The sequence below is a fragment of the Trematomus bernacchii genome, unplaced genomic scaffold (assembly GCF_902827165.1).
Source record: "Trematomus bernacchii unplaced genomic scaffold, fTreBer1.1, whole genome shotgun sequence".
NCBI lineage: Eukaryota > Metazoa > Chordata > Actinopteri > Perciformes > Nototheniidae > Trematomus > Trematomus bernacchii.
The window spans coordinates 5,532,157-5,555,452 of NW_022987477.1; the positions used below are offsets into that span (position 1 = coordinate 5,532,157).

Here is a 23,296-nt window from a genome sequence, read left to right on the forward strand (position 1 = left end):
TGAAGAAAATAGCTCGTTTAACTTGTATCCAGCTAGGGGTAAAATCACAAGTTACTAATTTAATATACTTAATATTAAAATTGGCCAACCATTTACCTACTGCAACCGTAAAAGTGAAGACAATATATGTTAATATGTTTTGGTATTCCTTTTACTGAAGGTTCTGACTACTTCTCCACCTCTGGTTATTAAACAGTTGTTTTGAAGAAGGCGAGCACATATCCTCGTGTTCAGGTCAGGAGGAAGCCAACATTTACTGAGGGTGCACATCCGGGATGATCCACCTGACAAGCACGGGACGTGACGTCATTCAGGTGCAAAGTAAAATAAAGCGCAAGAGCCTGTATTAAAGATTTGTAGGCTGCCGGTGTGATTAAGTTAATGCTAACTTTGCTACCTGAACCTTTTGGGGTTATCTCGTGTTGTTCGAATATCTGTAAACAAACTGACCCGTGAACGCATCACCGAGACGACCGACTGACACTCGAGTTTTTATTTGTTTTTTAATTTTTATTTTCTATCACCTTTTTTTGTTTGGGAGTTGATCACATGGAGTCTGCAGGTAAGATACGTTTTACTGTTAAAGGATAACAATTTAGTTATAGTACAGAGTGTTATTGCAAAACATGTACTGAAACCTAAAACATTTCCATTCGATGCAACTTTACACTTGTACTGCACTTTTTACTGACTATGCTAACTTCTTAAATTAGCCCACTTTATATTTATTTAAGGATTAAGGCATTTTTTTTTTACATGGTTTCATTTATGCTAGATCTATAAATTAGGGTACTTGAACATTTTAACTTTAATTGTATTTAGTTTATAACACTAATGAATTCAGTCATCTCTTTTCCATGCAAATGTATACTTATACTCTGCTAGGGCTATATTGTACTTTTGCACATCATACATTTTTACCAGGTTTACAGCTTTACATTTTCCACATTAGTTATTAAAACGTAATTATTTAAAAGCAGGTAAAGATAAAGATCATTTTAATAACTTTATATACTGAGTAGTTTGGGAATTGTTCCAAGAATTAACAAAGTTTCAGCATATTCTATAATCATACATAATTAATAATAATCATCTTTAAAAAATAATTAAATTCTAACAGTGGGTAACGTTTATAAGTACATCCCTTTAATTATAACATCTGTGATGAACTTATCAGATAATTAAGAACATTTAAAGGCAAAATGATGTGTTTACTTTGTGTCTGATTGTTCAGATGTTCAGCGGGGGGGCGGCAGTCTAAGGCGCTCCCCTTTCGACCTCATCATGAACCAGATCCGCAGGAAGCGTGCAGCGTCAGACAGGAAGCCTCTGGGACGCTTCCTGTCCAGAGACCGGACGGGCATCCCTGAGGACAGAGAGGACAGAGAGGAGAGAGGTGAGGGGGAGGTTTGTTCAGCAACGAGGGGATTTTGCAAATAAGAGAAGACAGAACTTTATTCACCCCCAGGGAAATGTAAAGTAAGACAGAGTGCAACAAAAATATCGATAAACAAAAATCCACATAATCCAAAATAAACATAATACCCTAAATAAAACAAGATTAATGGTGTACCTCCACTCGTGCAATTTTACAAGACTATAAAGAAATCTTAGTAATAGAGGTTGACATTTTAAAGCATTTTATAATTACTTATCAGCCTTAAGAGCCTTTATCATCCAACCTAGTGTTACTATAAATTCAATTGTGCATACTGTATGTGCTTTTCTTTGTAAAAATGAATGCAGAACAACAAGAATTAAAGAGGAAGATGATCAAATTCAGACATGCGAATAAATGAAGCTTTAAATGTGTGTAATGTGTGTGTGTTTCAGGTGCAGCGGAGGGGGCAGAGAGTGAGTGTGATGCCGGCTGGGGGCGAGTGTGTGTGTTCCTGCAGAGGTTGGGGAAGAAGGCGGACAGCCGGAGCCTGAACCTCGCTCACTGCGACCTCACCGCTACTGACCTGCTGGAGCTCGGTGATTATTATATCATTATCAGTAAAAAAAAAAAAAATCATGTTTAAGTTGTTGAACACTGGTAAATTAACACACACATTCCAACACATTCAAACTAAAAGATGTTATGGGATCTATTTTAAAGTATTCACAGACATTTTCAACAAATCTTTGAATTTGCACAAAGAAACTAGAGCATTAAAACAATAATAATAAAATAATGATCAAAATATTTTCCAATCATTTGTTGTCAATAATCCAATTTATTAATCAACTGATCGTTTCAGCTGTCTTTGCTTGATTTGTAAGTAACTAAAGATTAAAAAAAGAGATGCAAAAAGCACAATATTTTGTGTATATATGTGGATTCAAAGTAACTGAAGTGAGGAGTTGGATGATAGCTGGATGATGCTCAGGTCGAATTCAAAGTTTAGGTCTCTATTTGCCTCTCAACATCCATTTACATTGACAGCATCGACATCTTCCTCCTCTGGTCCTCCTCTGGTCCTCCTCTCACCTTCCTCTCACTCTCTCTTCCCCCCCCCCCTCCCCCTCAGCCACCCTGCTGCAGTTCCTCCCTCAGCTGGAGGAGATGGATGTCTCCTGGAACGGTCTGATTGGAGGAAGCCTCAAAGCGCTGACCTCTTACCTGCAGGATGCGGGGGGGGTCAGAGCTCTGAGGCTCTGCAGCTGCAGACTGGACGCCGAGGACCTCGCTGCTCTGGGTGCATATTTGTCATTTATCTTAAAGTTACGTGCAGGACAACTACATTTATTTATATTTGGGCTATTTTGCTTCCATAACAAATAGATTTTTCTTCTTTCAAAAAGAACATTTAAATATCCTAAATCCACAATTACTTTACTAATTGTGTCTAATCCGTCTGTAGTTTTCTCCTAAATTCACCAAAAGAGAGCACAACATAAAGCCTCATTTGTATATTTAAACATAACATATCGACTTTCAGCAGAAATCATCAATAATGAAAATAAAATTAGATGTGTGGCTCTTTAGTTAAAGTTACTCACGACAAGGCCGGGAAAAATGAATAAATAAAGGAATTAAATATCTTTACGTTGTGTCTTTGCAGGTGAAGCTCTGGGCTGTGTGCCTCTCTTGGAGATCCTTGATCTGTCCTGGAACAGTGGCTTGGGGGGCGGCGCTTTGCAAGGCCTGCTGGGTAAACTGCCCCCCCCACTGAAGGAGCTTCACCTGGTGTCCTGCCAGCTCAATGCAGCTGATGCTACTCTACTGGGTAGAGTACTGACTGATATTAACTTAAATTAATGTTAGAAGAAGTTAATAAAGCTATCATACAAATGGACTCGAGTAAAAAGTAGAATATTTACCTCTAAGATGAAGCCGAGTACGTGTATAAAGTAGTACAAAATTCAAATACGCCTGTAAAGTACCTCAATTTTGATCTTTCCTACATATCCCATAATACAACAGCATAACATACAGTACGTGTCCTGTGTGTCCCTCAGGAGGACTGCTGTCTGTTCTCTCTGGTCTCTGTGTGTTGGACGTCTCCTGTAATCCTCAGCTCTCACAGGAAGTGGAAGCTTTCAGAGAGTTTTCTTCCTCTCTGTCTCACGCCGCCTCCATCACCACGCTGCGTTTACAGGCCTGCGGTCTGACGGAGGATGGCCTCCATGCTCTGGGTAGGACATCTGCTGAGTTCTGTGGATATATAAAGGTTTATGAAGGTATCATGAGACAAAGAAGTTGTTATAACTGCAGGTACAGAAAGTTACTTTGTCTTTTACAGTAGCTGTCCATACCCCAGGTTCTTCGTTCGGTTTCTACTGTATCTTATGGAAAGAGGCAGAAAAATGTCCAAACTTTTTTTTTTACATTTTGGCATTGCCTGTTTGTATGTTTGCCCTGAAGCACACAAAAAAATATAAAAGACAAAATACTTGCAAATCAAGAAATGAATCACGGTACCCATTGCTGAAGATGGAAACAAAGCAAAATTCATCATGACAAACAAACTGTGGATATGTTTTTGGCACCCTCCCCCCCTTGTCCTGCAGGTGGTTCACTCCACGGCCTCCCCTCCCTGCGACAGCTGGACCTGTCCTGTAACAGAGGTCTGTCTGGAGGTCTGAGCCACCTCACGCTGCACCTGTCTCACCTCACACACCTGCAGAGCCTGGACCTGCACCTCTGCTGCCACACACACACCGACCTGCAGGCCCTCAGTGAGTCTGTGTGTGTGTGTGTGTCCAAGTAAATAGACAAAATGTAACATAGGTCACACACCGACCTGCAGGCCCTCAGTGAGTCTGTGTGTGTGTGTGTGTGTGACCTATGTTACATTTTGTCTATTTACTTTTCAAGGCAACTTTTTGATTTGAAGGACCTGCAGGAACCCTGTGAGGATTATTCCTGTTTTGTAATGTGTGCTCTCTTTTTGGTCTTTTACAGCAGATTTGTATTCATTTCTGTTTGATTTTATTGTGTTCTTTCTAGTTATTAAAAGTGTGCATCAGTCTGTGTTGCTCTTACTTTAGAGATTGTCCTCATTGTCTTCAGTCCAGGCTCTTCCCTCACTGCCGGCACTAACGGAACTCGATGTGTCGTCCAATAAGGAGGTGGGGGGGGCGCTCCACCCGCTGCTCGCCGCCCTGCCTCTCACTCAGATGAGACGTCTGCCGCTCAACAGCTGCAGCCTGAGCCAGGAGGCCTTCACTGCTCTGGGTACGCACATACTCATACTGATACTGCAAGTACTGTACTAACAATATTGTTGTGGAAGTATTCAGATTACTTCAGTCAAATTGGCATTATAACAAATGTACAGAGGTTTTTGCAGAAACATGTAAAAAAATCACTTAATCAGAAAATCATGTAGTTATTGGTGATGCATTTATGTGTAAATATGTGTTATTGTTGTAATAATTAATGAGAAACATTTGATAAGATGATCATATGATTTGTATGGAAACTAGAAATGACAATATTACTACAAACAACAAAGTTAAAATTAACAAAACAAAGGAAGAAACATCTATTTGACAGGATTTAAAACGTATTTATTCATTTTCTACTCTTTTTTTGTTTCTCTGTTTATTTTATCCATAATTTCACAATATGTGTCAGGTGGGATTCACGCAAAAATTTACAAAAATGTGAATTTTGCGTGTTGAGTGTAGTGTAGTAAAAAGTTGTGTGCCTGACTGACTGTTTATGTGTGTGTGTGTCAGCTGTGTGTGTGCCGTACCTGCGCAGTGTGGATGTGTCCTGGTGTAAGGTTGTTGGAGGACATCTGCCTCTGCTGCTGGACGCTCTGCAGCCGGCCGTGCTGACGGAGCTCCGCCTCAGCAGCTGTGAGCTCACCACCGAGGACCTGCAGCACCTGGGTAACACACACACACACACACACACACGCACACGCGCACACCACACACACGCACACACACACACACACACACACACACACACACACACACACACACACACACACACACACACAACACACACACACACACACACGCGCACACACACACACGCACACACACACACACACACACACACACACACACACACACACACACACACACACACACACACACACACACACACATACACATGCATAGTTTTCTGAAGGTTGAAACTGGTGTTAAAAGAACTTAAGGGTCATATTTCAGGGTCTATTTGAAGTGTTTCTATTATTTTGTCCACTCTTTATATATCAATAAAGACAAAAATCATCACTAACAGTAATTAGATCTGCAACGAGGGATTAATTGCAGCTGCTTTTATTGAACTGTCACATAGTAGAGCCTTCGTTAGTGATATTAGTAACATCTGTGTTACATGCAATCAAAAACACACTTGTACTCGTTGTACTGGAGACAGACGGATGTAAATCCGAAGTCTTTTGTGATACCCTGGTTCATATAATTATATTTCTTAATTTTGTCTTTGATAAGTGAGAATATATTCAGGTTTAATCTGCTGGAGTCTGTATTTAGGCACAAACTTTGCATATCCAGTTTGGGGGATTTTCACACTCCACCATCATGAAGAAAACTGAAGAATTAACTTCAAAGAAAGTTAAGTAAATTCATAAAAGCTTTTCAGTAACAATTGTTCGTTTTGCTTAACAATATTTTACCTGACAACGGCAATTATTCCTGCATTTCTTCATCCATACTTTACTCAATAAAGAGTAAATTAATAAAAAGAATAATCAAAATTATACTAGAAAAACGGAATATTCTTTGAATCCGCAAGCAAAACATTTTGAGAAATTGTTCTTCACATCACACCGCCATCTTAGCCATTACACAGATGTGGTAGAAAGTCAAATGTTTTCCCCTGAAATGAGGAAGAGAAGAAATACTGCAGACCCAGAATGTGTGAAGTGAATGAAGTCCCCCTGTGTTCAGCTGCAGTGTGCCGGCGTGGCCTCCTCTCCTCTCTGCTCGTGTTGGACCTCTCCTATAACGCCTCAGTGGGGGATGAAGGGTGGTCCGCTCTCTTCGCAGCGGGGGGCCTGGGCTCGCTGCAGGAAGTGGACCTCAGCCTGCGACCTTTGACCTCGGCCCCCTGCACGGCCTGGCTGCCGGCACTGCTGTGTGCTCTGCCCCCCCTCCCTGCGCTGACCCGCCTCTCTCTGCAGTGCTGGACCAGCAGCCCCCGGGACAGGAAGCAGCTGAAGCACTGCCTGAGGAAGAGGAGCGTGCTGCTGGAGTGGGACCCTCCCAATGAAGACGAAACATCTTCGTTTAAATCGACCAATCAGGAGAGTCCAGAGGAGTAGGGTTCAAAATCAAATGTTTTGTTCCCAATGAATAACACTCTTGTTCCTGCACTCTGAGATTTAAACAGGCAAATGACCACGCCTTGTATATTAGTCGTGACTAGTTTTCTAATATTGTATTATTGTGATATTCAGGCAACCTCAAAATAATTCATAAGTTAAACAATTCTGAGACAAATCAAGTATTTTTCCCAATTTGAAAAAGTTTTCAAGCAATATAAATACATGCGAGCAGAAAGCCGTTCACATTTCCATGTAAAACAAATGTAATGAATCTTAATGTATGATATGGAGTACATAATAATGATAAAAAAGTATATTTCACTTTTTATAGTTGAAATTTGGTGAGCAGATATTATTATATAACCACAGAAAGCTCGACTGAAAGTTGATAAACAATAATACAATAAAAGTGGTCCAATTGTATATGTCATGAACTCTGTAGGGTTCCTTTAACAATCTTAAAACGTATCACTTTATATTCTGCACTCTTAAATCTCCGCACTGTAAATATAAATGTAAATGAGATGAAAGGATGTGAAATTTAGATGCACTTTTTTAAATAAAAGAATCTCACAAAAAACATGACAGTTTATGACATCTATATGGCACATTTGCTCTGATTTATTTTTGTTTATTTGACATTTCTGCGCATTTTAAAGTCTCTTTTTAAAGTCTGTTTGGATGCTGGTGGGTGTGAGGAGGTTTTAAGTTGGACTGCAGAGGAACACGTTGCTCACTAGTGTGTGGAGGAAAGTTGGAGTCAGTGCTAGAGGCATGTTTTTTAAACGGTTCTGCTGCAGTGTTGGAGGTGGTGGATGTGTCTGTCTCGGAGCAGTTTGTTCTGTTATAGTGTTTCCTCAAACGTTGGAAGACCTCAGCCAGAAACACCCGGCCGTCCACCTCGTAGGCGCTGACGTCCGTCTGCTCTGCAGGCAGGCGGCCGCTGGAGGTCAGCTCTCTGAACGCCTGCAGAGGGAGATTTGAAGTTAATCTTTTAGATTAAAGCTGTATCTGTTAGAGTGTAGAGTGTGTAGAGTATTTTACCTGACAGACGGGCTCCTCCAGGAGGTTTCCCCAGATGTAAAGGTGGCTCAGAGTTGTGCTGACGGCCAGAGAGTGAGCCAGAGACAGTAGACCCTTCCTCCCGATGTTGTTACTGCAGACAGACAGCCTGACAAAGAAAATACTTTAAATAAGAATAAAAGAACAAAAAAATACTTTGAGATAAGTTTAAAAAATGCCTCAAATCATGTAAAAAAATGTAATACTTTCTGCTCTTGATAGAAAGTATCGAAAATGTACAAATGACTTATTACCTTAAAAGTCCTTCAAGTTAAATACACTGGATTCTTTTTCATATTCCGACATCTGAAAATCCTAACAATAAGTTTAGAAAAGTCTAGATATTTAGTCCTCTTCATAGCCACAAAACTCCTTGCTGGATACTTTTACCTCTTCATACCTTTTAAAATTATTTAAAATTAGACAATTTTCCGGAAAATGCTCAAAACCCAAACTTAGGTGATTAGCTCCATGATGTTTTAGGTGGATAAGAACCACAGTACAGTACAGTTGTTAAACAGATTGAGATAATGTGTCTCTTATCCAGAGGGTGGAGAGTCATTTTAACTTCTGACTGGACAGCATGATGGATACCAAAGCCGTGTTGGACTCACTCTCTGAGGCTGCAGCCTGGCAGGGCAACGGCCTCGCTCAGGTACATCGCTCCTACATCTTCAATCCGATTGGAAGACAGGTCTATGACCTCTAGGCTCGGGTTCTGCTTCAGAAGCCCGGCGAGGAAACGCACGCCGTCACGAGTCACACGGTTACTGCAGACAATAAAACACAAGACCGAGAAGATGTGCAGAAGCAGTAAAGGTTTCTGGATTTCTGTTTTACTCCACAATATCACAATAATTTACATCACAACATATTAATGAAAAGTCTAGATTTTATTGACACCTTGATTTGGCTTTTAAATCAGACCCAACTGTTTAATGATGCCCAAACTTAACCCAGCCTTGACAAATTTGAAAGAATCTAAATAATTGATAACGCATGGCAAGATTGTGAAACACCATAAGAGTCCTTTATATTAAACCTCTACTGTTGTAAGACATTAGTTCTAGTGTGAAAGATGTGATGTGGAGGATGTGTCAGTTCGTACCAGCGCAGGTCCAGGTAGCGCAGGCCGTGGTTATGTCGCAGGCCTTCAGTCAGCCTCTCCATCCCGGTGTCGCTCAGCCCCATCTTCCCCAGGTGGAGCTCCACCAGGCTACTGTTCAGAGCCAGCATGTCAGAGAAGTGCACCGCCCACTCCTCCTGACAGACACACAGAGAGATGTATTTATTATATAGAGTGATTTATTCTATATAATGCTTTGTGTTTGTACCTGGAGGCTGAAGAGCAGTGGTCTGCTGATATCCACAGAGAGAAGAGTCCTGTTGCTTTTCAACACAATGGAAAACGCTATCACACTCTGAGTGTCCTGCAGGAAAATCACACAGCAGTAAATAGAATAGATGTCATTTGTATTTATTCTCTATAATCCTTTTCAGAATCAGAATACTTTATTCATCTCAGGGAATATTGGGTATTATGACAGTTACTCAATTTTAGAGTGAAATAAAAATGTAAAAAATATTTATATAAACATCATTTAATTTGTGTGTGCTTACTAGGTCGCAGTCAGCCAGCTGCAGCTCCTGCAGGGTGTTGTTCACCTGCAGACTGCTCGCCAGCTGCATGGCTCCTCTGCTCTCCATTTTATTACCCGACAGTCTGAGAGAGAGCAAAGTGCTGTTACACTGCAGAGACAAAGAAAGAGAAAGATACTTTATGTTTGACATTTCAAGTCTTGAGCCAGATGTGTCAAACTCAAGCTAACAGTAAATGTATATCCTAACAAGAATGAGTGTGATTTTTAACGCCTGGTGTATATTTTTCGCCTGTGCCATTGTTGCTAAAAATCTCTGTCTGTAGTAACCACTTAATCAGAATGGTAGTAAACAAGTGTTGAGAGACTGAATAATACATTGTTGATATTGGTATTTTCTAGGGATTTGTTGACAAAAACTAAAAGTGAAAGTAAGCAGAAAGGATGCCTGTGAATATTTTTTTTTGTGTGTGTGTAAGAAATTAATATAAACCTCCAGGCTCTTGGCAAGAACTTCAGCTCCATTTTTCTGGAAGTCGTTTAACGTCAAGTCCAGAGATCGGAGAGCTAAACTTTCCTCCTGCTCAGTGAAAAAGAAACATAAAATACAACAGGCAAATAATTGATAGGAAATATGACAACATAAGAAGCAGCTGTTGGAGATATAACAGTTTCAGGCAAAACTAACCATTCAACTGAAACCTGGCATCTTTACCTGTATGAGCTCAGCAAGGTGTCCAACTCCTTCATCTGTTATGTTGTTGTACCTGAGATCAAGACCTGATGATACAAATAATACAAGTTTAAAATATAAAGAAGTTAGAGAAGGTGTTCACCTAAATCTGACAGCTCACCTGTCACACGCTTGTTGTTTTTCAGACATTTGGAGAGAGCGAGGATGTCTTGGTCATCAAGTCGCTGAACATCTCTCAGATGGTGGCTTCCTGACAGTTTTAAAGTGACATTTCTTGCAAACACACAACAAAACTTGAATTGAATACAGGATCAGACACCCATGCTGCCTTCAAGTGCACAGCATAAGGTCCATTGACATGCTTTTGGATGGAATTAACACAAATGGATTGCTAAGATTTCATTATTTTAACAGTAGTATAATATTGGTGTTATAAGTAGGAGCAGTAGTATGTGGAGCTTATTGTATTCTGCAAGTAACTACAAAGTATAAAGTGTGTTTCCAGTGAACTGTAGCCTACTAGAATATAAGTGTAAAAGGAAAATACTTCAGCAAAGCAAAAACGTCCAATTCTAGCTTAGTACAGTAAAGTATTATGCTACTTAAGTAAAGCATGGTGAAAAGTAAAGTACATTTGCTGAAGAACTTTACTAAAGTAGAATTTTTAGGTATTTGTTGTTGCCACCGATAATCTTAATATCCCCGAGCAGCACCTGAAGGCAACCTTACGTTAGCTAATAGCTACGGAAGCTAATCCTAGCTTTATTCACGCTAAAAATGTTTCGTAATTTCAGTAACATTTAGTCACTCACTCGGTTTCCGTCGTTTCCTGTAGAACTTGTAAAACGTGTGGATTTATTTTTATCTCATTTTCTGAGCAGACAGTGCAGTAAAACTCTGAAAGATCTTCGCTAACCATCGTTGCGCCCGAAGCTTAAGTTTGAGTTGTCATGGCAACAAGGGAGGATGGCGTCTTTCGAAGGACAAAAGACAATCTTAAATAAACAAATTGTGATTCACGTTTAACAGGAGACTAGAATACATTTTTGAATGTTAACAATATTCTTTTTTTTTCTATTTTAATGGCAATGTTGTTTCTTTTACATTCTTTAACAAAAAACACTAAATATTTGAATCTCAAACATTTGACTTATGTTAACTTTTAATATAGTTCATATATTTTTCTTCGTGTTTATTTAAGATATATCTAGTTTTGTATATACAGTACATTATTTTGTTATCATAATGTATTCTTTAATCATGTTTCTTTTGAACATCTTTTTACATCTGCTGGTTCAAGTTAACCATTCTTAATTTATACCTCTTTATTTCACTCTATGAATGCGCCATATTATATCTGAACAGATGATGTTATCAGAATACAGCTTGCCAGAAAGTTAATACAAGAAGACATGTATAAAAAAAACATTCAAACGCAAAAAGTCTCTTATTCCTCAACATTTCCCCTGCAATAGTCACAAAGACACACACTTTGTCCCTTTTTGTTTTGATTTTATTTTTCTTGCTCAGTTTTTAAATACAGTAATGAACGTGTGTATGTAATGCACATTTCTGTAGAAGTAATGCAGATGTTTTATCCAAAAGAAAAAAAAGAAATCAAACAAACGTTCATGGAAATATAATGCAGTTTTCAAACTTGATGCACAAACTTTTCTGCTAAGACCTAAAACAGCTGCTTTATTTCATCACATGTCAAACACTTACGGTGGGAACATTTATGATTAATAAAAAAACTCATATCTCATGGTGATACCAGGGCACCTACTAACTACATTATCTATTCAAACAATGCAAGTTATACTGGCGGACATATTTATCTAACCAACGTTTCTTTAAATTTGTTTCTTCATTCGGATAGTAAGAAAGTAAATCCAGCCACACGTCGATGTCCGAGAACATGATGCTAGTCTCAATTTCTTCGATAAAGTAGTGGAATGGGCTGCTAAAGTTGGAAACTAATCAGTAACACTGGAATAAATGGAGTTTACCGTAGGCTGGTATTCAAATGATACGTTAATTGGCTTTAAATTAGTAGTGATATTTATACTTTGTAAAAAAGGTCATCATTTTATCAGATTGCTCTAAACCTCCTTATGAAACTGAAATCGGGAACTTTAACAACTTCTGCTTTTTGTGAATTTTAGGGATGCACCCATAAGACTTTTTGTCACCCAATTCGTTTTCTGATACTTAAACTCAAGGACTTTTTTCTGCATTATGTAACATCCTTGAATCTTTTAGTGTAGGCAAATAAAATACTTTTTATCACAAAAAAAAAGTCTCCTTGAGTCTTCGGCCAGAAACGATTGCAGAGGAAGTAAATGAAAAGTGTTTCTCTCTTTAGAAATTCTGATTGTTTTCGTTTAGAATGTAAAAAAGTGGCACGATGAGTAATAGAGACAGGAAATTAGTTAAAGGATTATTATATATTTCTTTTACAACTTGGGTCTCGTTTTTGTAGTTTCTCACCATCATTTCTACAAATAATATTAGCATTATACTAGCTTAAAAGTAAAAAGTATTGGTTACAATTTCTCTTTGTACAGGAAAACTGTCTGCACATTTACACAATAGGTCTAACATGTCTTACTGATACCTTGATCTCTGCTATTAAGATGGTACGTACAGTATTATTACTTATGCAAATAATGGACTATGAAATTAAGACCCAAATATTGTCTTTCCCTTGTAAATCACTCAATGTCCATCAAAGTCCATTATATGGGGATATATATGAGAGCTGACTTTAATCCTATCAGCGGCTTTATTGTTAAAAAGTAAAAATGTTCTTTCGGGGGGGGGGGAACCTCACTGCTGCGGGGGGTTGTGCTCGGCATTGTCCACCGTCCTGATGATGACTATCTGCTCCAGGCTCTGGGCGGGGGGGGAGGGCTGGGGCCGCAGCTGCTCCACCAGAGCGTGCAGGGTTTCCGAGTTGATGGTCTGCTCCGTGTCGGGTTCAAAGGTTACCTGGTCGGCGGCAGTGATGTCGGGGTCGGATGGCTCCGCCTTGAAGTCCTGCAGGAGGGCGTCGGTGGCGTCTTCGTCGTCGTCAGCGGGGCCGGTGGCTGCTGACGGTGCGGGGGCTTTGGAGGTGGGGGTGGTGGGCTCGGGGTTTGCTGGCTCCCCGCCTTCAGGGATGGACACCATGATTTTGTTCTCCTGAGAGAGTTTACTCTGGACGAACGCCACGGGGTGACTGGAAGCCAGGAGCACCACTGCTCACAAAACAGAAACAACACAAAGTTACCAAACCACAGGTAAACTTTGCACTCTGTTTTCACCAATGGTTCTATTGATTAACTCAAGAAAAAAGTAACAGAGTGGAGCAGGAACAACCTATTTTTGTGGTGGACCCTGAAGGTAGGATCTCATTGGTTACCTCCACAATTGGATTTTCATTTGAATTCATGTGGTGTTGGAGGAATACATTTAAAAAAGCAGTTACAAACTAGGAAAGGCTCTGCAAAGATTTTGGTGCACAATTTTCCGTCATATTGTAATATGGTATTACGTTATAATCGTTAATTCCTTTCCTCCAGAGTGAACTGATAGTTAAACCTTTTCCCAGAAACAAACAAACACACACACACTGCTCACCTGCTCTGGCTCTCTCCTTGTGTTGCCGCACTTCGTCAGCGTGAGCTTTCTCCTGATGTTTGATCATATTCTTCACACTGGCAAACCGGTTTCCACACAGCAGACACTGCACACCTGTGTTTCCGTCTGCTAACACACACAGACACATAATTATCGACATTTTGTTACATTTCATTTTGATCAGATAGGTCCTAATAAGACTGAATATATATTTCCACTTTTGGGCTGTTTTATTAAGAAGAAGCTCATAAAAAAAACAGGATTTGAATTCTTGTATATTAGGATATTGCTCTTTGAATATTTTTTGATTTTATTGTCAGTATACTTTAAAGTAAAAAGACTGATTTTGATTGGCCTTGAGCAACACTCACCTGGATGAAGTCGCCTCATGTGTTTCTTCAGTTCGGAAGACGTCACAAAACTTGATTCACATTGGGGCTGGGAACATTTGTACGGAGTCTCACCTGGAAAATTAAAATATATAATATAATATAAATATATTTTAAAAAGTAGCTTTGAGCCAAAAGACGACAAGTTTCGGCTGCCAAAGATCTCGATGTTTCCTTAAACAAAAAATGACTTCTAAATGTGAAATTACCCGTGTGTTTTCGTGCGTGAGCGATGAGAGAAGAAGACACAGAGAAGGACATGCCGCACAGATCGCACTGGTACGGTTTCTCTCCAGTGTGTCGGCGCTTATGATAGGTCAGGGTGCTGGACTGAGCGAACGCCTGACCGCAGATGTCACACACGTACGGTTTCTCCCCGCTGTGCAATCTGTGAAAACACAAACAAAATAAGTCAGAGATCGGTTGCATCTAAATAATACACAATCTTTAAACCTGCAGATAAATACCAAAAAAGGAGCAGGATAAAACTCTATATTGACTCTCTGTGCATATACTAATGATAATAATACACTGTATGCGTGTACCTGATGTGTATCTTGTAGTTGGACGAGGTGGCGAACTTGAAGCCGCAGCGCTCGCAGGTGTACGGCTTCTCCTCTCCGTGGTGCATCCTGCGGTGAGCCACCAGTTGACACTTCTGAGCAAAACACTTGTCGCAGTCCGGGCAATTAAACGGCTTCTCGCCTGCAACAAACAACAGAGAGGTTCAGCTACATAGAAATGTTTTCCTATGTGTTCATCCAACAAGTGATATTTGGTAACCGTTCCATGAACTTCACCTTCATCTTGATTGGGTAAAACATTATATATATATATATATATATACACATGTTCCTGGCTTGTGGAACCTACTATTTGTAACAGTTGAAGTATGAATGGTAACTCGCCTGTGTGAATGCGCAGGTGGGTCTTCAGCTGCGTGGCCTGTCTGAAGGTTTTGGAGCAGAAGATGCAGATGAAGGGCTTCAGGCCTTTGTGGATCTTCTCGTGTCGGCGCAGGCTGCTCACGTCTTTGAACAGTTTGTCGCACTCGGGGCATGCCAGCGTCAGCTCGTTCATTTCTGCCGCTTCCTGCACCCCCACCTCCCCCTCCTCCAGGGACATGTCCAGCCCCAGGTCAAATTCATCCGTCTCACCTGTGCCGCTCTCCTCTGCTTCATCCTCCATGTCCTCTATCTCCTCCTTCACGATCTTCCTCCTGCCTCGACCCCTACCTCTACCTCTCCCCCTCCCCCGTCCTCTCCCTCTCCTCCCCTCTCCCACGCTCAGTCGAGGCTTCTTTGCTGTAGTTTCGTCATCCAGCGAGGGGCTCCAGTCTTCAGAGTTGTCCCCAAAATCTTTCACACTACCGTCAGAATCCTCCAAAGGCAGAATCTCACTTTTAAATCCACCTCTCCCTCTCCCCCTCCCTCTGCCTCGGCCTCTCCCTCTCCCCCTGTAGGCTTTGGGGGTCCCGTCAGTAGAGCTGCACGCCTCCACCTGCTCGCCACTCAAACTCTTCGGCTTTCTGCCTCTCTTTCTTCCCTGTCCTCTCCCAGCACTCTTCAGCGTAGTAGGAGAGTACTCTTCATCGGCTTCTCCCTCTTCCATATCTACATCCTCAGCCTCTTTGACAGCCGTCCCCTCTTCCTGAGACTCCCCCGCCGTGGAGACGATGGACAGGGGGACAGGAGAGCTGGGGCTCCCAGGAGAGGTGGGGCTGGGCAGAGAGAAAGCAGCGTCTTTATCCAGCTCAGACGCTTCACTGGGCTCGGACCAGTGCGGGGTCTCCTCCATGTACTTTGTGGCTTCAGAAATTCCCAGGAACACCGCCGCACGCCGCACCGCCGCCTGTCTCGTGCTGAAACCATGAAAAGGAACATTTTAGTCATTTAAATAGCTGAAAAAAAACATGTTGTTTAAGGTTAGTTCTCTTTAAACCAGTGCAAATTTGCAAAAGCTGTGTGAAGCTGACAATTGAGCGGCCCGACCAAGCAAGGAGGCAGAGAGTTCAAATATAACCCGGTGTGGGCATTTATTAATCATTGGCACATGATTCACAGCCTCAATCTGACTGTTACCCGTTCACACAGTCACCAGCCACCAGGATCTCACACCCTTCACAAACAGGAAACACAGAGCCTAAATACCCACAGACGAATCAATCAACAAGACACAGGTGAGGGGGGAGGAGACAACACAGGGCACCAGGTGCACACAATCAGCAGCAACAGACATGGGTGAGTGATATGTCAACTTTACACAGTGGTAACTTGTACAATGAATGCAACTTAACGTCATGATTTATACACCCTCAACATATTATTTGCACCCTGATTATTCTCAACCGCTGTCATTCTTACACCAGCATAAACACTTTCGGCGCTCTCGCTAACTCCCCTATCTTTTCAGGCGGAGCCGAGGACCCGACCAGCACCTGCTAGACGACATTCCAATTAATACGGTTTAATCAGTTAATAAATACTACCTCAATAATTAGTATAAATGATGTAAAATGTGCAAATATGCAATGCCAAACTGTACTGTGCAATCACGCTAATAAAGTGCAAACTGTTCACTAAAGTGCTGAGTGACTTTATCTCTGCAAAGGGAAGTTGTTTCATAAAGTGCAAACCCACATGTGCAATATTACAAGGCCCGAAGCCGTCAGTCCACAGTGACGAAGTTACCTTCGTCACAAGCTGTAAAAACGTTCGTACTAGGGCACCCTCATCTTAGTCAAATAGTGGACAAAGAGGACGTTTTAGTCATTTGTTATACTTTTCCCCCCCGTTTTTAACGCCACAATTTATATTTGATGTTACCTGCTGAGGTTCATCTGTCCAGTGTAGATGAACTCCAGGAGCTTCTCCAGGGCGTAGCGGCTGACCTTATCGGGGTCCAGGGTCGTGATGTCTTGACCCTTCTCAGCCTGCGAGGAGAAATACTTGCTGAACGCAGCCAGGATGTTGCGGTGGGCTCTGAACTCTACGTCTCGCACCATGATGGTGATGTCACACAGGAAGTCCATCTCCCGCTGCTGATGGAGGCGGTGCAGCAGCAGCTTCCCATGGCTGGAGATATTAGCCATCCCTACAGCTGGTAAGAGAAGAGAAATATAACATTAAAGCCAATCGTTATTATTTGTTCTCTTAATGATATACTGTCCTCTAGAGGGCGCTGTGAGATAAAAACATAAATTGAGAATATTTTACATGTGATAACAAGTAGTTTTTTATCTGCTTCAAAGTATTTATTGTATGTTGAAAGTATTTTTGTGTGTTTTAATACATTAGGTCTGTTTAAATATATGTGTACTAACCAATACTAAACAACTGCTGCTCTAAAATGGCAATAGACAATTAAAATGTATTTAATTTCATTGTAGAGTCTACCAAATAACATTGAAAAAAAAAACTGCACTAAATAACTTTTTGAAGCCAAATGTGAGTACTCCTTGCACATGCGCCAACGACTTTATTTATTTACTTTATTACTACAATTACAAATGTTATTAGTACTTTCCCTTTGAGGTCTGTAATTAAACTAGGGGTGGATTAGTTGAGGTAGTTATAAATAAAACTAAAATATTGCTTTATCGTGTGTTTACATTGTGTACAGTCCTATAGTAATGACTCACCTGGTGAAAATCCAGTGACTGAGCTGGAAAACAAATAGAACAAACAGAATTGTTCAATTACATAAAATAGTATTACAAAAAATGACCTTTAGGCAAATAAAAATAAATCAATTCATTCATAATAAAAGTACTTACTCAGTAATGTGACTGCTTCAGCTCCTCTTTAACACTTCAATTGTAGCTTTCTCTGTTGAAGATCGTTATGAATTAACAAAAAACGTATAAGAAGACAATCCACTGAACATGATACAAGTCTAAAAAACATGTATACTTTATATAAACAGTTTTTAAGATATGTGATTTTCTGAATGAGCAGCTATTTGACAGGTGATGTTGAAAATCAGTTTTGGAAAATAAAAGCTCCCGCCTGCTTCCTGAACAGGCCTTACAGTCATGCTAATGCTAATAGCAGTGTCGTACATCGTTTTAAATGACTTCTGTAGGTGGTTTGTCGTTTCACGTATATTTATGAACCATTCGTGTACTTAACACGCGGCCTCGAAAACGATTATTACCAAAACGGTCGATTTATGAAGTTAGAGCTAACTGTTTTTGTAGTGGTAAAAAGCGCGGAAAACATTGTGCTCTTATTTCGAAGGTTCGATATGTTTTTACCGGTGGTGGCGACGTAATTTGCCACAGAATGTTATCATCGCTTATTTGAACGACGATACATGCAAACGCATCGTTAGCTACGGTAAACTGTTGGTGTAAATGCACTATTATTAATCCAGCACAAAGTAAATAAAACCAGAAAAGTACCTTCTAATATCCGCGATCTCCAGCCATTATCCCCGTGACTTCGGGACTTCTCGCGATACTTCGCCAACAACAAAGACACCTGGCTGGGGCAAGATGATCCTCCCCACGCCCGACAACTTTCGAGAGTGGGGTAAGATTACTGTCACAAAAAAATAGTTGGTACAATAGTCTTTGGTTAACAAAATCTATTTCCTTTGAATTAATCAACACATTTTATTTCTCTAGTAGTCTCTAGTTTTAAAATCATGGATCCGACTTTTTGTCTAAATTCTGGGACTGTAATGAGACTTTTTTTTGTATCTTTAATGTCAAGCAGAACAGTTAATGGATGTACACATTTAAAATATGTAAGATTAATAAATATGTATTAATAATAACTTCATTATTATTATGAGCTTTAAATATTAGTGTATCTGACTGCAGTACCTCCCAAAAATCCTATCCCTTATACCATACTACTCTAATTGCTGAATAAATGGGCTGCTTTTCTTTGCAAAATAAAAAATTCCTTCTCAGTAATGTATATGTTGATGCCAAAACGTTTGTCTGATAGTGTCTAATATTACACAATTCAGGACTTTTGTACCTGGGTAAACATATATTTACATTTGTAGGATGTTGCGCTGATGTGTTTCTCTATCTAGCTACTGGATTAATCTGATGATGTCTTGCTCTGTGATGCTCGGAGCAGCTAAAGTAATTTAAATCTCAGCATGTGGAGTTTAATGGGGAGATAAGTGGACTGAATTTTGCATGAGAAGAAACACAACTCTCTGTGTCTGTCTTGTTGTTTAATTTCCTTTTCTCCTGTTGTTCTGTTAACTACCATCAACCTTCATGTTAAATGTTGTTCCACTCACTGATTGCTTATCCACTTTTTATCAATTGGTGGCTTAATATTCTTACTCTTTTCAAATGAGTGTCATTAATCTGAAGCAGGAGCTTCAGTGTGTCGTTAATCAGGAGCAAACTGCTGTCCAGGGAACTGTTTCATCTCATGAAGTCAGTACAGCTTTTCTCCAGCTCGATAATGCAGAACTGCACACGCTGCAGCTTTACTTATTAACAGGTAATAAAACTTTTATGCTGAAAGCCTCCTGCCCTGAAATTGTTTGCTTTTTTAATCCCATGTGTGCATGAATTTCTGTCCTCAAAGTGAAATATTTCCTGAGCAGATCCTTTTGAGATTACTTCTTATAAATAAAGCAACATTTTTATTAAAAAATGTTTTTGACATTTGACAAAAAGTACTATGTGTACAAATAGAGAAAAATATAATTTCCACTCCACTACTTTTATCTGAAATCTGTAGTTACCCAAAACATATGACAAGGTTACATGATGTTTTGGTATAACAATAAATCCATTAATCCATTAGTTGATTTTCAGTAAAAAATAATTGTCAACAATGTTATTATCCTTATTATACTTGCATACTTTTAAATAACAGAACTAATGCAGGACTTAGTTATAAATGTCCTCTCTTTGAAAGAGTCTCCGGAGAAGGAAGAGGTCACAACCTTTAGTAAACATTACAAACTGAGATTTCACATTTGGCAAAAACAATTTGCATCAAGGGGAGGAATAGAGAATAAGTAGACGAAGCCTTGATCATTTATTGATTTCTGTGGGCATTAACCCGCAACAACACAAACTAATGCAGCCATAATTAAAAAATGTATGTGAAAATACTGCTAGAAAAAGTATGTAATCAGCCAAATACTTAAATTACAAGTATTGATTATGCAGTAAAATCTACACTGTCAGTGTTTTTTTACTGTTATCATGACGCATTTTCCAGATAATTCAAGAGGCTTTTTAAAGACTTTATTTAGCTTAGGAATGAGGAGAATATAGGAATACTTAATCTTTCACTTTATTGCAAACATTCAGAATCTCTTATACATGTTTTTCACTGGAGATGAAAGATGTTTTATGAAAAGTAATTAATTATGGTCACTGCATGAGTAAATGTTTTTGGTTGAATTCCACCATTAAAAAGGATACCAGTTGTAAAACGGAATTTGCATAATATTGGCGTGAACATGTCATATCTCTGTGCAGCTGAAAATGTAAATGCAAAATGGAATTACTGTAAAGTACATACATTATAACAGCTTTTCAAGATTCAGAGTGTCAGCGGCTTTATTATCATGTGCACAACATTTGTTGGAAATGAAAATCAAATGTCCCAGGCTCCTCTAACAATGCAACATAGTATATAACCTAAAAACAAATGAAGAAGTAAAGCAGTGCAAAAGGACAGTGAAAGCGAGACAATAGAGCATGGAATACCTATATACATGTAAACTGAAATGTGATAAGATATTGACACATCGAAGGTTTATTATAACACTTACTGCTCCTTTAATATTTCTTCATTCACTCATTCTGCTGTGTGTGTGGTGTTGTGTGTGTGTGTGTGTGTGTGTGTGTGTGTGTGTGTGTGTGTGTGTGTGTGTGTGTGTGTGTGTGTGTGTGTGTGTGTGTGTGTGTGTGTGTGTGTGTGTGTGTGTGTGTGTGTGTGTGTGTGTGTGTGTGTGTGTGTGTGTGTGTGTGTGTGTGTGTGTGTGTGTGTGTGTGTGTACAATATGTGCACAATGTGTGTCAGAGTGTTAAACTCACACTGATGCCTTTAGGGGTCCTGTGTTGATGTGAGTGTGGGTTGTTATTAAGAGGAGAAGGAGGGAGAGAGAGAGAGTGTGTGCACGTTTGAATATGAGATAACAGAGACGTTTAACTGCCTCCCTACAGTGATAATGGATGAGAAAAGCAGCTGATGTGCTTCAAAGAGACACGTCTGCATTCAGCATTCCTATCATCAGTACCAAAATTAAAGTATATGAAAGTACCAAATCATATACATTGTCAGGAGATTAGATTAGGAGCCAAGGTTAGAAAATAATATTTAAGAAGATACTCGTTATTTATTTTCTTTGATTTCTAGTTCTTTTGGGAAGAAGTTGATCAAATGCCAACATTGCTATAAAACCACAGATATAAGGACATACAGTGGATTAACTCTGAAACAATGCTCACTCTTTATCTCTCTTCCTCCCACATAAACACAGAGCAACTGACACACTGATTATTAGTTCAGCTGATTGGTGACGTCAGCTCTGCAGAGAAAGAAGGTGTGTGTGTGTGTGTGTGTGTGTGTGTGTGTGTGTGTGTGTGTGTGTGTGTGTGTGTGTGTGTGTGTGTGTGTGTGTGTGTGTGTGTGTGTGTGTGTGTGTGTGTGTGTGTGTGTGTGTGTGTGTGTGTGTGTGTGTGTGTGTGTGTGTGTGTGTGTGTGTGTGTGTGTGTGTGTGTGTGTGTGTGTGTGGTGTGTGTGTGCGTGTGTGCGCAGAAGCCATGAATGACAAACATTTGATTTTCTCAGTTTTTTCTTAATTCCTATTGAATTTTATTTAATTGCTTAAGATCACAACTAGCTTATTTATCTCTATATAAAACATTTCGATTTTTCAAAACTGGAGACGATGACAACATTTCTCAAGATAATGACTTATGAAATATTTAAATAACACAAAAAATAAATTCTGTTGATTACATTTGATAGGCAAGAGTTAAATCTCATCTAGGAATGAAAAGATTCGACACATGGTCATAAAGGGCTTTCTCACCAAAAGAAATGTCTTATAAATTAAACATAATATGCTAACGTTCATATCTCATTATCTCCGGAAAACCACTTTTACTATTTAGCGATAACGACATTAATAGAGAAGTAAACAATATGCACCATTGATTTTTAGGGCTTCCATTTTCCCTATGTGTATTTGTATATGTGTTTTTGTGTGTGAGAGTGTGTGTCTGCTAATATACCTATATGTCATTGCAACAATAAATCATTGTAATGTTCCTTTAATATTTCTTAAGGGAACTTATCTTAGTAGGTTCACAGGTTTTTGTATCATCTGCTATAAAACCTCTGTGTTATTTATATCATTTTTGTTGTGTATATATTATATCTTTCTGAAAACCTCTGTAGCTTTCTACAGAGGTTTTCAGGCGGGGTTTAGCAGGGGCAGCTGCAGCAAGTTAAAGATAGGAAAACAAGTGCACCCGGAAGTAAGATTTTCCCTTCAAAATAAACATGTTATTTAGGGTTAATTTATAAATCTCCTCATTTCTAATCCATTGTTTTTATTTTGGTGTTGTTTTATTATATTATACAGCCATTACATATTTCTTTAATTAAAAAACGTGTCAAAAACATAAAATAATATTTATCAGTACCAAATGATTTACTGTAAAAAATGGCCCTGTAGTTACTACAGCGTTTTACATTATGCTGGTTATAAGTTGTTTTAAGGGGGAAATGACTTGGCTTCATATTAAATTCAGATTAAAGAGACTTGGAGACGTATGCAACCATTTTAAACTGACCTGATTGTTGAGACTGGCAATAAATGTAAATGTCTGGATTTACCTGCTTGGGTGTTTTCCCCTAAATACAAGTCAGGACAATTCTTTTTTCTTTAGCCTAAAGTCAGAGGAATACAAGAACTACGGTATACCACATCAACTGTCCTCAATTTACATAATTACAATCAAAAGCCTCAAGAAGAAAAAGCAGAACATAAGATTGTAATTATTGTAGTTATCAGGTAACATGGGTATATTTACATATTTGTTTAGTAATATACACTGACCCTTTTCAAACAAAATTAGTAAAAGTGAAAGCGTAGATTAAATATTGTATTATTAACCTGAATCTAAAAAAGTAACAACAATGTCATTTAGTTAATTATGTAATTTAATGAACTTTGAGAAGTAGTGGAGAAGAAGTA

At 39.4% G+C, this 23,296-nt stretch overlaps 3 protein-coding genes across 6 annotated transcripts; 1 reads left to right on the forward strand and 2 right to left on the reverse strand.

Moving 5' to 3' along the window:
• The first annotated feature begins 310 nt into the window (after nucleotides 1–310).
• lrrc31 (leucine rich repeat containing 31) lies at nucleotides 311–7,316 on the forward strand. Of its 3 annotated transcripts, XM_034144996.1 has the most exons (11): nucleotides 311–562; nucleotides 1,235–1,396; nucleotides 1,834–1,977; nucleotides 2,514–2,681; nucleotides 3,048–3,212; nucleotides 3,445–3,621; nucleotides 3,997–4,140; nucleotides 4,219–4,242; nucleotides 4,499–4,663; nucleotides 5,170–5,325; nucleotides 6,358–7,316. In XM_034144996.1, exons 1-11 carry the CDS (start codon nucleotides 550–552, stop codon nucleotides 6,729–6,731), a joined length of 1,692 nt encoding a protein of 563 aa, XP_034000887.1. In that variant the 5' UTR covers nucleotides 311–549; the 3' UTR covers nucleotides 6,732–7,316. The 3 variants fall into 3 exon arrangements, with proteins under 3 accessions (XP_034000887.1, XP_034000879.1, XP_034000896.1); XM_034144988.1 differs by lacking the exon at nucleotides 4,219–4,242 and having other exon boundaries at nucleotides 3,997–4,164; XM_034145005.1 differs by lacking the exon at nucleotides 4,219–4,242 and having other exon boundaries at nucleotides 3,997–4,164; nucleotides 5,941–6,440.
• On the reverse strand, nucleotides 7,301–11,007 carry lrrc34 (leucine rich repeat containing 34). Its single transcript, XM_034145017.1, has 10 exons — nucleotides 10,901–11,007; nucleotides 10,249–10,361; nucleotides 10,110–10,174; nucleotides 9,888–9,974; nucleotides 9,417–9,545; nucleotides 9,131–9,226; nucleotides 8,905–9,059; nucleotides 8,411–8,566; nucleotides 7,779–7,905; nucleotides 7,301–7,700 (listed from the first exon to the last, which is right to left on the reverse strand). Exons 1-10 carry the CDS (start codon nucleotides 11,005–11,007, stop codon nucleotides 7,401–7,403), a joined length of 1,335 nt encoding a protein of 444 aa, XP_034000908.1. The 3' UTR covers nucleotides 7,301–7,400.
• A 567-nt stretch (nucleotides 11,008–11,574) lies between these two features.
• mynn (myoneurin) lies at nucleotides 11,575–18,553 on the reverse strand. 2 transcript variants are annotated; one of them, XM_034145040.1, is made up of 10 exons: nucleotides 18,501–18,553; nucleotides 17,874–17,925; nucleotides 17,739–17,761; nucleotides 16,924–17,197; nucleotides 15,007–15,959; nucleotides 14,644–14,803; nucleotides 14,308–14,486; nucleotides 14,081–14,173; nucleotides 13,710–13,835; nucleotides 11,575–13,327 (listed from the first exon to the last, which is right to left on the reverse strand). In XM_034145040.1, the coding sequence occupies exons 4-10, from the start codon at nucleotides 17,187–17,189 to the stop codon at nucleotides 12,918–12,920; spliced, it is 2,187 nt and encodes a 728-aa protein (XP_034000931.1). In that variant the 5' UTR covers nucleotides 17,190–17,197; nucleotides 17,739–17,761; nucleotides 17,874–17,925; nucleotides 18,501–18,553; the 3' UTR covers nucleotides 11,575–12,917. The 2 variants fall into 2 exon arrangements, with proteins under 2 accessions (XP_034000931.1, XP_034000922.1); XM_034145031.1 differs by having other exon boundaries at nucleotides 13,710–13,838.
• Nucleotides 18,554–23,296: the final 4,743 nt, after the last annotated feature.

What these genes read in the sequence shown, in the direction of transcription:
- lrrc31 (XM_034144988.1), top strand. An exon ending in AGAGGACAGAGAGGAGAGAG is followed by an intron (nt 1,397 to 1,833) that starts GTGAGGGGGAGG and finishes TGTGTGTTTCAG; the next exon opens with GTGCAGCGGAGGGGGCAGAG. An exon ending in GGAGGCCTTCACTGCTCTGG is followed by an intron (nt 4,664 to 5,169) that starts GTACGCACATAC and finishes TGTGTGTGTCAG; the next exon opens with CTGTGTGTGTGCCGTACCTG.
- lrrc34 (XM_034145017.1), bottom strand. Translation starts at nt 11,007, where the DNA reads ATGGTTAGCGAAGATCTTTCAGAGTTTTACTGCACTGTCTGCTCAGAA. An exon ending in AAACAACAAGCGTGTGACAG is followed by an intron (nt 10,175 to 10,248) that starts GTGAGCTGTCAG and finishes TTGTATCATCAG; the next exon opens with GTCTTGATCTCAGGTACAAC. An exon ending in CGCTACCTGGACCTGCGCTG is followed by an intron (nt 8,567 to 8,904) that starts GTACGAACTGAC and finishes TATTGTCTGCAG; the next exon opens with TAACCGTGTGACTCGTGACG.
- mynn (XM_034145031.1), bottom strand. Translation starts at nt 17,189, where the DNA reads ATGGCTAATATCTCCAGCCATGGGAAGCTGCTGCTGCACCGCCTCCAT. An exon ending in GGACAGATGAACCTCAGCAG is followed by an intron (nt 15,960 to 16,923) that starts GTAACATCAAAT and finishes TCATGGTTTCAG; the next exon opens with CACGAGACAGGCGGCGGTGC. An exon ending in CATGAGGCGACTTCATCCAG is followed by an intron (nt 13,839 to 14,080) that starts GTGAGTGTTGCT and finishes TGTGTGTGTTAG; the next exon opens with CAGACGGAAACACAGGTGTG.